Source organism: Carassius gibelio, chromosome A14 (assembly GCF_023724105.1).
Source record: "Carassius gibelio isolate Cgi1373 ecotype wild population from Czech Republic chromosome A14, carGib1.2-hapl.c, whole genome shotgun sequence".
NCBI classification, from domain to species: domain Eukaryota; kingdom Metazoa; phylum Chordata; class Actinopteri; order Cypriniformes; family Cyprinidae; genus Carassius; species Carassius gibelio.
The window spans coordinates 16,480,432-16,496,150 of record NC_068384.1 but is presented as its reverse complement, the minus strand read 5'-3'; the positions used below and the strand labels follow the sequence as shown (position 1 = coordinate 16,496,150).

Below are 15,719 nucleotides of genomic sequence, written 5' to 3'. Positions count from 1 at the left end.
CCTAGAAAAGTTTTATTTTACTTTTTTTTTAACTATACTAGAAATTTGCTGGTTATAGTAGGGAATGTTCTCGGATCTTCAGGGAGCGTTCAACATTTATTCCAAGTCATCTGGTCTTTAATGACATTCTCAAGATGTTAGCACAAAAACATGATATGTTGTTGATGGAATGTTTTTAAAATATTTTTAACTAAAAAACAAAACAAAAAAAACAACAACTATATATTAGCTTCAGATGGTTCAAAGAACATAATGATGTTTGCAATTATGGGACATTTCCACAATGTTTTGTCTAAAATTCTAATAAACAATGAAAAAAAGTTAGAAAATGAAAATAGATATATATATATATATATATATATATATATATATATATATATATATATATATATATATATATATATATATATATATAAATAATCTTGAAGTTTAAAACAAATATTAAAAACCTGCAGAAATGAAGTACAGAAATAGGATGCTCCTACATCAGCCATGCATTATGTAACACTGCTGGTCACTCTCACAGGTCTACACCTGCATAAACAGCATAATCAGATTATCTCCATCGCCACGGCTCTTGTTTCTGAGAAACGTGTAGGAGTGCTCTGTAATCCATGATCACACATATGCAGATTAAACCTCTGAAGTGCTGAATAGTGCGGAAACCATCACAGCACCTACAGCTCTATTCTCTCTCCCTCTTCTGGGCCTATCAGACACAGACTGTTGGGTACAGATACACAATGATTAAGACAGCGTGTGCATGTAGAGTGGGTTACACAACTCCTTAAGCACCTCTGAGTAACTGATGTTACCATCTGTTGGTGTCTAGCAAAAGAATAGTTAAGATAACAATGTACATTTGCTGAAAAACTACTCAACCTTAGACCATCCAAGATTTAGATGAGTTTGTTTCTTCATCAGAACAGATTTGGAGAAATGTAGCGTTACATCACTTGCTCACCAACAGATCCTCTGCAGTGAATGGGTGCCGTCAGAATGAGAGACAAACAGCTGATAAAAACACCATTTTAATCCACACCGCTCCAGTCAGTCAGTTAACATGTAGGGAAAAGTCCTGAAACTAATTTAAAAAAAGCTGCTGGAAAGAAATCCAACATCCAATCAATGTATGACTCCTCTACCCATAATGTTGTTTTTTCCAGTGGAAAAGTTGCCTCATCTGAATCAGGAGAGAAATAGGACAATGAAAACAATCCAATACAGTTCTAAACAAATAGGTCAGTGAATTTTAATGTGAGGAAACAATAGAGGATGGACTTTTTTCTTTTTCTTTTTTACTGGAGGAAGCGATATAATACAATATGGGCTGTTATTTGGTTTGTAAGAGACAGATTAAAGTTAAAACATCATTATGGATTAATTATGGATTTTTTTATTTTACACACAGATTTTCACTTTACAAGACATTAACTGATGGCCTGCAGTTATGTGGATTACTCATGGATTATTGTTATGTCTTTATCAGCTGTTTGGACTCTCAATCTGACGGCACCCATCCACTGCAGAGGATACATTTGCTGGCTAGTGATGATGTAGTGCTAAACTTCTTCAAATCTGTTCATCCTGGATGGCTTGATGGTGAGTGAATTTTCAGCAAATTAAAAATGTTGGTGAACTTTTTCTTTAATAGATCGGAGTTACCTTGTCACTCATTACGAATTCCATTATAATATAAAAAAATGAACATGATGCTATACATTTCATTTCAGTGCTCACATGTTGTGCATGAGGAGATATTGTGCAATCAGCTCCAGCGGATGAGCAGGAGATCACATCGTATGCAAGGTGTGTGTTCACTGAGCTAATCAGACGGCTAAATACCAGCTGGCATATTTATATAGGATTACATACACACACATTTACAGTGTCTAAAACAACACAAAGGAGAGCTGTCTCATATGGGTGCTTAGACTGGAAACCAAACCCTGGATTTTAACATTCTGGCTCTGCAGTTTTTGCTTTTCAGGTCCAATTTGAAGACATTTGACATTAAAACAGGAATATAACTCACATTATTTGAAAGGTAATATCCTTTTTTTTTTTTTTTTTTGCAACTTATAAATATATATTCAAGCAGATGTTATTTGCACCTCAGTACAAGTTAATTCTAATGTATAGTTTGCATCCCAGGTAGGCAGTGATGTATAGAGTGAATACTGCTCTATTCTGTTTGCACACTCATATGTGGATAATTATCCAAACTATTAATTGCATAGTCAACTTAATAATTATCCAAACTACAGCAAAGACTATCAGGGTGCAAATATCTTCACCTTGTTGCTGGCATTATTTAGAGGAATTTAAAAAAAGTGTGGAAATTCAACTGAAGTTTAGTCCAAGATCAGGACGTGAAGAAACAAACACGGGGGAAAAAGTGTAGATATAACTCTGATAGTATAGTTCCTTAAAGTATAGTTGTTCGCAAATGCAAACTTTCATTTAGTACTGCAACAGGCCTTTAAATATGGACATGGAAGCAAACAGTCACATATTAATTTAAATATATCTATATAAACCATAAATAATCTGAGGAATTAAAAAAATAAAAATAAAATAAAAATCAGTTTCCCAAATAATACAACAATAAAAACTTGTACAAGAAATTAAAATCATTAATCTAACAACAACAAGAATAATAGTTTAATAATATCATAACATTATAATATTACATTTAATTACTTAGAAAAATAAAATATGATATTTTCATTAATAATATCATCATAATAGAAATAATACTTTTTTTTTTATTAGTATATGTATACTGTATATGCAGACAGACAACAAAATGTTAGATTTTACAACAAAAAAGTCTCAAAATGAAATTGCTGATCTGGTAATCACCTGTTAAAGTGCTCACTGTTAAGACGTGAAGTTCATAACTCAGATTTGAATGGTTGTTGCTCTCACAGATGTTTCCCTGGTCAGTAGTGTTTTCCCTGGAGCCGAAGGTTCCCGGCCAGCGTACTCCAGAGGAGCTGGTTACTAACACTTTAATGCTGGAGCTGGGTGCCATGGTGAAACGGACCGAGCGAATCCGGCTGGAGAAGGCGGCAGCGAGCCGCAGACGCCGCAGCTCGTCCTCGGCAGACTACAGCTGGCTGGCCGGCTCTCAGCCACACGTCCCCTACGAGCTCACGCCAGGAGACGTGCTGGAGCTGCAGGACCTCTGCGCTCAGATCCCACCTCAGCAGTGTGGGCCGGTAATTGTCAGGTAGGTATCAGGTATCAGGTTATGTTAGTATTAGTAACTGAGAAAATCTTATAGATTTTATTAATAGTTTGAATTATTTTTAGTTAAGTTTTTATTTTTATTTTTTGGTAGTCTGTTTTAGTGGAAATGTATATATATATATATATATATATATATATATATATATATATATATATATATATATATATATATATATATATATATATATATTTATTTTAGGACCCCAACTAAAACTGGAGGCAACTAAAACTAAATGAAAATAAGAAATGTTTCCTTGGAAACTAGCTGAAATAAGATCTGGTAGTGTTTTATTTCAGTTAATGCTTATTTTATGTTAACTGTGATTCTCTCGGAAAAAAAAAAAATTATATATATTTTTACTAATTGTTTGAATTAGTTTTTTTTTTATATATATATTTTCCTTTTTCCTTTTAATTTCAGTTAGTATTTTTCTATTGAGTTTTTTTTTTTTTTTTTTTTTTATGGTAAATTTAACCATTAATTACAAAGAAATGGCTAGTAGTTATATTTACTTACTGTAAAAAAAAAAAAAAAAAAAAAAACTTTTTTTAGAGTTTGAATGTTTTTTATTTTTAGATTTTCCTACTTGATTTTAATTTTGCTTAATTATTTTAAATATGTCCATATACTTTTTATTTATTCAGTTTTAGTTAAGTATATCAAGTTGTATCAAGAAGTGTTTACTTAACTAGCAGAAAGTTTTTCTTTTCTTTCTAGTTCTGTCAAGGATTATTTTATTTCACGTAACATTTATTGTGCTTTTAGTTTTGCTTAAATCACCCTAGGTACTGACCAATAAGAGGTGAGTCACACAATACCTTTTAATAGATACTGATATTTGTTTTTTTGTTTGAAAGGTTCAGGAAAGTGGTGTCAGAGTTTGAGCCTGAGGTGCAGGATGTCCCCAAACTGTTCCGGGGCGTCCTAAGAAACTGCCTGGATGAGCTTCAGGGAGACGCGGAGCTCCAGGATCGGGCGAACCGTTGGGAAAAACAGCGCAGCAAGAGCCTCTCCTTCGTCACCTTCCGATCCAAGTTCCGCACCCTGAACCGTGGCAAGGGAAGCTTCGGGGGGTCCCGCAACAACCTGCAAGAGGAAAACACGTGGTCTGATGAAGACGAGGAAGCAGCAGAACAGGAGGCAACTGCCATACGCACCAGGAAGGGACGGAGCCTCAGCATGCCAGAGATCACTCCTCTTGAGCAGGAGGCCCAGAGCTGAACAAGAGGAAGACCAGATGAATAGAGACAGAGGAAAGAAGAATTTGAAAAGCTTGAAGGAAATGCAGCCTTCAAGGTAAGCTGCCAATGAAGAGGAAGAAAAGAGAAGGGAAGAAAAATCGGATTCTAGGAGACATCCTGAAAGACTAAAGCTTATGCTTTCTGATTGTAAAACAAACACTCATTTGTTATTTAAACCAAAGAACACGGGTATAGGCATATGTAAGACACATACAGCCTTTTTACTTTCTAATGTGTGCTTAAATATTTTGAATATTTGGATGTAAATATAGTTTTGAATATTTGGCATAAATGTATGTGGAGCTCACAAAATACATACATAGTATGACCAGGTCTTATTTCTGGGAAAAAAAAGGGGGTGGGGGGCAGTTATACGGGGAAGGAGGGGGATTTCTAAAATAAGGGAACAAAATAAGATTTTTAAAAAATTATATTTAAACCACAAAAAGTGGTGGGGAAATGTAGATAAAATAACGTTTATATTTTACTGCAAACACACAACTGGTTAATCGTACACCATTATTTTGTTATTATTTTTAAGCACTACAATTTCACCATAAAAAAAAATAATAAATAATAAATCCATCAAAAGATGAAAAGTGCTGAATTAACACAAAACATTTTATTTTAATTTGCTGAAACATATTTTTGGCAGGGTTTTTTTTTTTTTTTTTTTTTTTCGCTCCACAAAATCTCTACAGCCACTGCAAAAAAAAAATGTAACATTAGCCATAATCCGTTTCTCAGATGTGTTTTAATATGTACTGTTTGTCCTTACATTACAACAGTGTCCAGTTTATACAAGAGATGCAGACCGTTCAGCTAAAAAAGCCTGGAAACAAGAGTCTTCGTAGAAAGTGCTCATTAAATAATACACTGTACATCGTTCATGAGTTTGATTTGAGATTATGTGGCGTGTGTGGGAGAAAGAAAGTCTGTGATTTACAAAACTAGAGTTTGACCTTGAAAATGCAGCTTCTAAATGAAGAAAAGATCATCTCTGCCAGCTCCCTCTCCGGCTTCATTATTCACAGCATCGCTGATCTTCAGTTCTGTGTGCATGTGGCCAATAGTTCATCAGGCCGAAGGAAACGCATCCAGTTTCTCGAAGTACCGATTGGTTTTTAATGCTATAGTACTGTATAAAACACTGGTCTTCATTCGCATCTTGTTTATTCCTGGACTAAGCAAAATCACAAGACCAGGCAACAACTTCTAACTCCTTGTATATTTGGCAGAATCAAACTTAAAAAATAGGAACCTGAAAGTTTTTAAACCATATATAATATTACAGACCCCATATTAACAGGGCCTGCGATCAGAAGGCCTCAATACTAGAAGAGAGAATCTCATGAAAATGGTAGAAAATGTCAGACTTCTATTTTACCACCCAAAAAGGAAAAAAATAAGTATTTTTTAGGACCATTAAGATATACATACATAATTTTTTCAATTATTTCAATACTAAGCACTATTTCCTCCAAATTTCCCATGAATGTTGATAAACTTACAGATTAAATTATAAAATTATAAATTTACTCATTTATAAGAACATTGGTGAGTATACGATTGCATTAGTTGTAATGAATTTAATTTATACTGTTACTAATAATAAAAATGATCACACTAGATATATTCATTATCATTATTATACAGCAATTATTTCACATTACATATAAGAACTTAGTTTTCATGAAAAAATGACATAATGGTCCTAAAATAGACATCACTTTTTGTCTTACAAATATAATTATAAAAATACAATTATAAATTATAAAATAATTTATAATTATAAATTATATTAATTATAAATAACTTTTCCCTTGCATCCTTTGGGGTGAAATAGGACTCTGATATTTCTTTGTTAGAGATTCACCCATAAATGGCATGCGTTAGATATAAAAACACATTAATAAAGAGTAATGGGGAAGTATTATTATCAGGTTTATTTTATAAGGAGAATCAGGTCTCATTTAATTTACTGTAAAAATGTTATCGCTGATTATGGACAACACTGTCTGAGAGGAACAAACTAAACCAGTTTGGAGAATCAAACCACTTGGGAAAAAGCCTTCTCTTTTAATATGCGATTATTAATAAGAAACGAAGGCCTGAATGTTAATGCAGATGAAGCTTAAAGAGAACAGAGTGAATGAGAACACCCTCCTCTCTATTTAAATACACCGTAAATCTCCACCTTCATCGGCATCACCATCCTCCTCCATCTCCCTCCAGAGTAAGAGAGCTGAAGTCGGACAGTTGACAGAATTAACATCTGACTCAAGATACTCTGACTAACCCACTAATGAGCATCAGAACCCCACCCCACCCCACTCAACCCAGAGTCCGGTCCACTTGTGATTTTGCACATTCGCCCATAAGTCCATTGCCTGTGGACTTAAGTCCATAAGTCCATCCACCCTCCTTCAAAGCCTTTGGCTCCGTTTTCATTCCTCCTTATGCTCGGGTATATCCTTCTCAGGCGAGGAAGACCACAAAGATGATAAAGAAGATGATGAGAACAAGGAATATCTTGATCATGAGCCAGCGATTAGAGGAGACGGACTGGAAGTACTTCAGGATCTCGGTATGGGCCATTTCCACATTCAGCTGGGTGTCCTCCACATTGGCATCGATCCTGGTCGTCAACAGAATCAGACAGTGATTATGACTTTACAGTCTCTGACCACAACATCATGATTAAATCAGTCTTAATAAATGTTTGAAATTTTTACTCTTTTTTTTTTTTTTTTTTTTTCACAATCACATTAAGCTACATTGCGCCTACTATTTTTGCACAAATACACCTAAATACATTTTTGACAGTTTGCACACATCAACTTTTAGTCACAAATGCAAGTGAAATTCTGGCACTGACATCGATGCTGACTAGTAAAAAAAGTTTGTGTGTGGTTTCTACAGCATGTACTGTGGAGTCGGTGGTTTTGCAGTATGTTGATTCATGTGGTGTGTAGTCTGACCTCTGAATCGTCTCTTCCTGCTCTTTGACCATGTGCGCCAACTGCTGAAAGATGGAGCCCAACTCCACAATGGTGCTCTCAATGTTCTGCATGGTATCCGCCCGGCTCTGTATATACGAGTCCTACGTAAACATAACAAAAGGACAAATCGTAATGAAAACGGACATTCAACATTTATCATACATGCAAACCTTCAGCTACATGCAGCAGCCTAGACTACAATCCATTCCCAATTTCCTGAGGGACTGATACCTGTTCATCGATGAGCTGCAGCTGCAGAGGGTTTGCTCTAGAGTCCATGTCGATGGCCACCTCTCCTCCAAGACTCCTGGACTCATCCTGCATCAGAACTGAGCTGTCTGCCAGAACCAAGAAATGAAAAAGACTATTAAAGACAAAGTAAAGACACCAAGTGTGCATACAGAACCTTATATGATTTGAGTAATGTGACAAGGTGAAGAACTCTGATTTTCAAATAACAAAACAAAAAAACACTATAAAATGATAAAATATATAGCTTATAATAATAATAATATAAATAGAATTACAAAAATAATAGTAACATTAATAACAGTATAATAAAAGATTATAATACATTCAACAAATAAGTGTTTAGTGGCTACATAACTACCATTATTTTATAGTTTTGATCAATTTACGAAGTAGAAAATATTTCTGAGAATGAGTACAAAATGTTTCTGCTAAAAGCACTGTAGTGAATGACTGTATTTTCACAGCACAACATTATTTATACTGTATATTAACTAGCCATAAAGCATTATAGCTTCACTGAAATTAAAACCACTGAAAGAAAACAAAAGTACTAAAGCGGTGTCATACTGAAGTTATTGGTGAGCAGAGGAGAGGCGGAGACAGGGGCCTGGGAGAAATGCTCTCTTCTGCTGCGCTGCTGCTTCAGATTCTGAACACACAACAGGACAGACATGCCTCAGTTAAAACAAAGTATTGTTCGCTAATAACAACTGTTATTAAAAATGTTATTAAAACAACAGAAAACTACATGGAACTAGTTTGAAAATCAAAAGAAAGAGCAGGTAGTTTCATAGGACCATGATACACAGGAAGCACACTTTGTGTGTTTTTGCTTCGCTAAGGCTACGATTAAATATTTAAAAGTCTAACAACTGCTTGACACAGAATTGAAGATGTTATAAAAGTGTGGCACTGATCATAAAAAATAAATAAAATAAAAACTCACCTCTGTTCTCACTTCCAGGACTGACTTGAAATCGTTTGACATTGATGCCAACTTGGACTGCAACACAAACATTTACAGATAAGACCGTTTACAGCATGTACTATATCACAGCAGGAAAATGAAAGGTGTGGTGGATCGTCAAGTCATCATGTCAATCAAAACCAGATCAACCACCCCTACTGTCTACAGCAGGGGATATTTGAGATGATTGTTATATCTGTGCACTAAAGGAACATCAGATATACGCTGTACCTGCAGGGATACAACAATTGTGTTGGAATGTGTCTGGATGTGACGGCCATTTTGCCCACTGCGGGATCGAACGAGGTCTTGCAGCTGCGCTATCTGCTTATTCAGACTGTTGATGTCCTGAGGAGAGACAATATATATCAAGAAGTTGCTCTTACACAGTATGCTGAAGGATTCTGGTAAACAGATACCAAGATTCCTACAGGTAACTTCTACAAGCAAGTACCGATATTCATATAAATATGATTTCATATGACTGATATGGAGAATGACAACACAGACATCACTAACCTGTTTAATAATGTATGTTAGCTCCTCAATCTCCACTGCTTTATCATCAAACAAAGACTTCCTTTTGGCCACTAGGAGTGAAGGGGAGAATAAAAGGTCATAATGACACCAGAGCACACAGTGTACTTTAGAAATAGATAACTCTATATTAGACCTCGAAGTAAACTAAGGAGCCACCAAATAATGGACAAGTGAGAATCAGAACTGTTAAAAATTAAAATACACATTTTTCAACCATAACAAGAGTCTAATATGACAAAAAATAAGAGCATCCTTAAATCTTATTAGTATTACTGACACGTTACTTACAAATTGTAAGCTTTTCAAGCTTGGCAAATGTGTTGCTCAAGTCTTTCCCAATTCTCCTGTTACAGAGAAACAAAACAAGATTTCAGGGGGGCAAAGTTTCGAGGAAGCAGGACAAGGCACACTGAAGTGAAAAGAACTGTGGGCAAAGACCAAATAGGATGGATCTGAACTCTTACTTGGCCATAAGAGTGAAGTCACTGCGCTGTTTAATGGCATTAATGGCAGGTTTATTGTGAATCCCATTCTGAAAAGACAGAAGAAAATTTTTTACATGTATCGAATTTAATTTCCACTAATAGAAGAGATTAAAGAATAATTCAGCCAAAAATGATAAACATACACACACACACACACACACACATATATATATATTATATATAGGTTTAGTTCAATGCAGATGGTCCATTTGTAAGCAAGTGATGTAATGCTAAATTTCTCAATTTGTTCCCATCAAGAAACAAACTCATTTACATTTTGAATGTACAAGTGCTGTAAAGTGTGTGTGTGTGTGTGTGTGTGTGTGTGTGTGTGGGGGGGGGGTTATATGATCCCCTGCTGATTTTGTAAGTTTGCCCACTTGATTTGATTTGACTTGATTTGATCCCCTGCCCACTTATGAAGAAATGAAGGGTCTGTAATTTTTACAGTAGATTTTTATTTTAATGTATAGAGATAGAAAGCCAACCAAAACATCCAGAAAAAAAAAAAACATATAAAGGTTAGAAATTGATTTGCATTTCAGTTAGTGAAATAATTATTTGATCCCCAAGCAAAACATGACTTATTACTTGGTGCAGAATCTCTTGTTGGCAACCACAGAGGTAATACTTTTTTTGTAGTTGGTCAGGATGTTTGCACACTCCTCAGGAGGGATTTTGATCCACTCCTCTTTACAGATTCTCTCTAAATCCTTGAGGTTTCTTGGCTGTCATTTGGCAACTCAAAGTTTCAGCTCCCTCCACAGATTTTCTACAGGTTGAGGTCTGGAGACTGGCTAAACCACTCCATGAACTTAATGTGCTTCTTGAGCCACTCCTTTGTTCCCCCGTAGGTATGTTTCGGGTCGTTGTCATGCTGGAAGACCCATCCATAACCCATCTTCAGTGTTCTTGCGAGGTTTTTACAGTACATTTTCCCCTCAATGCAGTGAAGTCGTCCTTTACCCTTAGCAGAAAGACAGTCCCCAAGCATAATGTTTCCACCACCGTGCTTGACTGTAGGGATAGTGTTCTTGGGGTCATTGTCAGCATTTCTCTCGGTGCAAACTCGACGAGTCAAGTTCATGACAAGGAGCTCAATTTTGGTCCCATCTGACCACAGCACTTCCTCCCAAACCTTTTCTGAATCATTTAGATGTTTTAAACTTTAAATGGGGCTGAACATGTGCCTTCTTGAGCAGCGGGACCTTGCTGGCGCTGCAGGATTTCAGTACACTGTGGTGAAGTGTGTTTTGCTTGGTGACTGTGGTCCCAACTGCCTTAAGATCATTAATATGCTCCTACTGTGTATTTCGGGGCTGATCTCTCACCTTTCTCATGATCATCTTTAACCCATGAGACAAGATCTTGCCGGAGCTCCAGACTGAGGCCGATTGAATGTTGTTTTGTATTTCTTCCATTTCCGAATAATCAGACCAACAGTTGTCTCCTCCTCACCAAACTTCTTGCTGATGGTCTTGTAGCCCATCCCTGCCTTGTGCAGATCTTCAATCTAGTCTCTGACATCCTTTGACAGTTCTTAGGTCTTGCCCATGATGGTGGGAGAGGTTGCAATGGAAGATACAGATTGTTTGGACAGGTGTATTATACACCTAACGAGCTGAAATTAGGAGTAAATTCTTAAAGTGACAGGACTAATCTTTGCTCCTCATGGGCATATAACCAATCTGTGGGAGCCAGAATTCTTGAGTGTTGGTATGGGAACAAATACTTATTTCACTCACTGAAATGCAAATCAATTTCTAACCTTTATATTAGACAGTTTCAATGGCAGCAACAACAACAAACATTACTGCACATGCATGCTTTTGTGCCCCTAATTTAACTTCCTGTAGACTTCCAAATAGAATCAATAACAACAACTAAGTAGTCCCTCTAGAGCATAAATCAGATTTACTGAAAATGTTAATTAATTCTGCCAGCAGGAGGTGCTTTAAAGCAGAAGAAACAGAGGTTTCCCCAATAACTGCTGTACACAAAAGAGCGCTGAGCTTACAAACACTACTTTAGAAGGCATATAACATGCAAGATAAAATGAAAAGGACATTGAACATTTAACAGACTAATTAAAGATAGTCTTCCTTCAGAAATATAGTGATATAAACACCCATGCCTCATTTAGATTTTATAAATTTGCAGTACGTGCTCATGTTTCTCCAACAAATCCTTTTGGAAAATCAGTCAGTTTTGATATTGTGAGCACTACAAATAAATAAATGTTTGGGAAACAGATCCCACAGCACAACCAACTGAGCCCAACTTCAGTCTACTCATCACCTTAACTCTAACTGTGTTTGTAGATGGCGCTATAGCCAGTGTAAGAAACAAACATAGACCAGAAGTTAACTTAGGGCCAGGTGCGTGGGCCCAATGAAACGGTCTATGTGTGTGTTTTTTTTTTGGTTGGTATTCTGTGTCTATCAATTAAAATAAACCTACCATAAAAATTACAGACCCTTCATTTCTTTGTGAGTGGGCAAACTTAAATCAGCAGGGGACCAAATAAATATTGCCCCCAGTTTATTGCTAGATTTTTCTAAATCATTTCCAAAAAAAAAAAAAAAAATCTTTTATGGCCTTAAAGTGAGTAAATTGAGCCAATAACAAAAGTGTAACATGAAAAGCTACAAATATAATAAAAATGTACTTGCATAAAACAGAAAATGAGGATTAGTGCAGAAAGCTTTCCTTTTTTTCATTCAAGGGAAGTGTATGGGGATTTAGACAGCTTTTATATAGCTTGCATAGTGCCTTTCTAAAGTTTAGTAGAATCAATCACCTTTTACTTTTTCGATGCATGAAAAGAGCATCTCACTTTCTGCCTAGTATAAATAATTTTTCATGACCAAAATAAAAGGGTCAGCAAATCATGACAAAAATATGTATTTGTTGGGTGAAGTTTAAAAAATTTAAACGTAAAGTGTACTCATATTCTATCCTCTAAAATAATATGTAATAAGCAACACATAGTTTAAGCATCTGTGGAAACCACACTGCATTGTGGATTCAATACAAATGACACCATAGTTTCAAATGTACTTAATATTGTCATACCTGTAACTGTCTCCCCTGCAGTGATTTACAAGCCGACTGGAACTCAATTGTGCGGTCCCGACACGTCATGATAATGCTGCAGAACCTCTTTCCCTCAACAGTATCAGGATGTGTTTATGTGACAGTGAATCGGAGGGGAACCAGCTGCTGTGAAACTCTCTGCTGGGGCCTTTATGAGGCCAAAGCAAACACTTCAGACTTCAGATGTTACTAAAAGCTTGGAAGAGTTGACTGTTCTCCAGCGACTCTGCACATCATCTGAGGATCACAGAATCAATCAATCAATGACCTGAACTTTGATTGTCATTTATGAGAATAGACTAAACAATGTTCTAAGAAGTACTTACACACTCGCGAATACTATAAATACTACAGCGCTTGATAACAAAATAACACAGATAATGGCAACAAATAATGCATAAGATATTCTTAGACATTTCTATAGATACATGGTTGCTGTGAATCCAGGTAAAATAAGCAGGTAATTTAAACACTGGTATGGATGTCACTCCCACATCCAGTAATAACTGACTAATATACTGATCCCAACACCTCAGCTCAACCTTCTTTATTAAATGAATAAGGAACCCCACTCTAGACGAGGTGTACTGATAACTGGACCATCAGTCATCTGAGCAGAGAGGTAACGTTAAACTGAACTCGGATGTTATCGGATTATAGGCCACCGAGAATATTCTGGCTTCACAGATTGACGCGTAATAACACAAATCAATGAAGGAAACGCATTCTTCGCGAAGATATATTACAAGCTTTTACTAACATGTTTTAAAGACTAAACCTATCTTTCAAGGTGTTTACAGCTATGTTTGTTTGTTAGTATAACGTCTGACGCCGTCTTCAGTCCAGCAGTACGTTACGCAGTTCTCTGGGCGCTAATTGGCTCAAAACTCGACAACTACCGTCTTAATTTAAACCATAATCACTCCAGTTGAGCTTAAACCACTAGCTAAGACATTCTTAACGTCGTTTATAATTTTTTACTTACGGTTACTGTATCATTTCGTCGTTTTTTCCCACAGTATTCCCGGCTTGTCGATGAAACGGAGGTCGGGGTTTCACTTCCACTCCTTACTGCTTCCGGTATGCGTAACGTCACTGCCACGTCCACGATTGCGCATGCTCACAAGCGTGATTTGTGACGCAGATCAGTTTCGTGCGATGTGCATCTTGAAACTTCACTTTATTTTCTAATTTTACATAATATTTATTAGCATTTAGAATTTTTACGTTTTTTATTTACTTTTCATTGCATAAATTAAGTTTTAGACCTAGCATGTTTACGCTTTTATTTTAGTTCTATAATAAAATAATTATGATAATAATAACAATAATAATAATAATTATTATTATTATTATAAATTCACTTCATGCATCGATCTATTGATGCTTTTAATATTCCCAACCAAAGGTCATCTGTGATTTTAAATAATAAATGAAAACTAAAATAATATATTTAAAATAGAGTTGGAGCCATAGAATTGATTTTAGTTTTAGTTTGTTCGACTGTTTATTCTCATTTTTATTTAACAAAATAATAATTATTATTGTTGTTGTTTATTTATTAATATAAATATCTTTTATTTTGTTCAAAGTGCATTTTATGGCATTTTAGACACAACAATTTTATTAGCAAAAAGGTAGGTCAACGTTTCAAAGCACTACACGACCAGCAGATGTCGCCAAAAAAGTTGAAATTGAGAAACTTTGAAACAATGAAAAGAATAATTTTTCTGACGTGAATATTTAAAGATTAAAACATTACTCATGCACACTGATTAAAACTGCAATAAGACTTGGTCGTAGTGCACACATCACCAGGTCAAGTGACACTGGTCAAAAATGCTTTTGAAACATAATAGTGAAGAAAGCAATCATGCACTCATCTGTTTTTATGATTGGGATGTTTCTTTGACTCTTATTGTTTCATTTTCTATCCCTAACCCTATACTTAACCTCACATAAACATATTTGGGCTTTCATCGAAACATTTAGCATGTTTCCTAATCCATTTGTAACCTTGGCTGATTTGCACAATGTAGATCATTTTAGATTTTACTATCCTTATGTGAACATTTGGTCTCCACAGACCCACACACACATACATATTCTCAGCAATTTAACATGAAGCAGCATGTAACCTGTTTGATGTCCTCTCAGCATAAGAGTTGTTTGTGCTCCTTATCTTCTTTGTGTGGATCAGCCACTTCACTTTGAATACAGCAAACCCTGTAACGTATCACAGGATCTGCAATATTTTGGACTGAGATTGATGACCCAGTCCATTTAAAACAAGATTCACTAGTATCAGTGTTCCCCTTAGAGCAGAAATTCTCATAAAAACCCATTAGAAAACCACTTTTATAACCAAATTGTGAAGGTTTACATTTTTGTCTTTGCTGACACATACATACAGGCTGCGCTCAGACAATGTTGTTGTCTCTGCCAGATAGCATCACAATGCACACATATTCATGTCATCCAGATAGCATCCAGGCCTGCTAGAACACAGCTGCTTCAACAAAGAGATGCAAGGAAAACACGACTGATGTTTTATCATTAGTGCCACTTTGAGCATCAACACACTCATACGCACAAGAGCAGGAAAACAACACAGGACTGTGTGTTTTTAGCTGGAAATGAAAAAAAGTGGTGAGTCTGACAGCGGAAGAGGACGGCCCTGGAAAAATATCCCTTCTATATTGCCTATAGAAATAGAGGGAGGATAGGGAGGGAAAGACAGAAAGTGGAACAGAAAATTTATTCCATCTTCTGGACGGATGAGTCACTCTGAGTTTTCTCCCTCTCCCGTTTTTTCGTAATCTTGCGGGTAGACTGCTAAATTTAGTCCTGGCGCTGAGCCCTGACAGACAGATAGGCCAG

The 15,719-nt window shown here is 36.0% G+C and overlaps 2 protein-coding genes across 2 annotated transcripts; one reads left to right on the top strand and one right to left on the bottom strand.

Moving 5' to 3' along the window:
- Positions 1-1,535: 1,535 nt before the first annotated feature.
- Positions 1,536-4,811, top strand: LOC128027673 (protein RD3-like). The gene is made up of 5 exons (XM_052615476.1): positions 1,536-1,602; positions 1,734-1,809; positions 1,977-2,047; positions 2,934-3,235; positions 4,114-4,811. Exons 4-5 carry the CDS (start codon positions 2,934-2,936, stop codon positions 4,475-4,477), a joined length of 666 nt encoding a protein of 221 aa, XP_052471436.1. The 5' UTR covers positions 1,536-1,602; positions 1,734-1,809; positions 1,977-2,047; the 3' UTR covers positions 4,478-4,811.
- Positions 4,812-5,232: 421 nt separating this feature from the next.
- On the bottom strand, positions 5,233-13,988 carry LOC128027671 (syntaxin-5). Its single transcript, XM_052615475.1, has 11 exons — positions 13,825-13,988; positions 12,819-13,076; positions 9,723-9,790; positions 9,547-9,602; positions 9,238-9,308; positions 8,950-9,066; positions 8,698-8,754; positions 8,319-8,400; positions 7,731-7,837; positions 7,479-7,600; positions 5,233-7,135 (listed from the first exon to the last, which is right to left on the bottom strand). The coding sequence occupies exons 2-11, from the start codon at positions 12,885-12,887 to the stop codon at positions 6,976-6,978; spliced, it is 909 nt and encodes a 302-aa protein (XP_052471435.1). The 5' UTR covers positions 12,888-13,076; positions 13,825-13,988; the 3' UTR covers positions 5,233-6,975.
- Positions 13,989-15,719: the final 1,731 nt, after the last annotated feature.

Coding starts and splice junctions, on each gene's coding strand:
- LOC128027673 (XM_052615476.1), top strand. CDS start 2,934: ATGTTTCCCTGGTCAGTAGTGTTTTCCCTGGAGCCGAAGGTTCCCGGC. Junction 3,236..4,113: donor TGTGGGCCGGTAATTGTCAG/GTAGGTATCAGG, acceptor TTTGTTTGAAAG/GTTCAGGAAAGTGGTGTCAG.
- LOC128027671 (XM_052615475.1), bottom strand. CDS start 12,887: ATGACGTGTCGGGACCGCACAATTGAGTTCCAGTCGGCTTGTAAATCA. Junction 9,603..9,722: donor GACTTCACTCTTATGGCCAA/GTAAGAGTTCAG, acceptor TCTCTGTAACAG/GAGAATTGGGAAAGACTTGA. Junction 9,067..9,237: donor TAACATACATTATTAAACAG/GTTAGTGATGTC, acceptor GTCTCTCCTCAG/GACATCAACAGTCTGAATAA.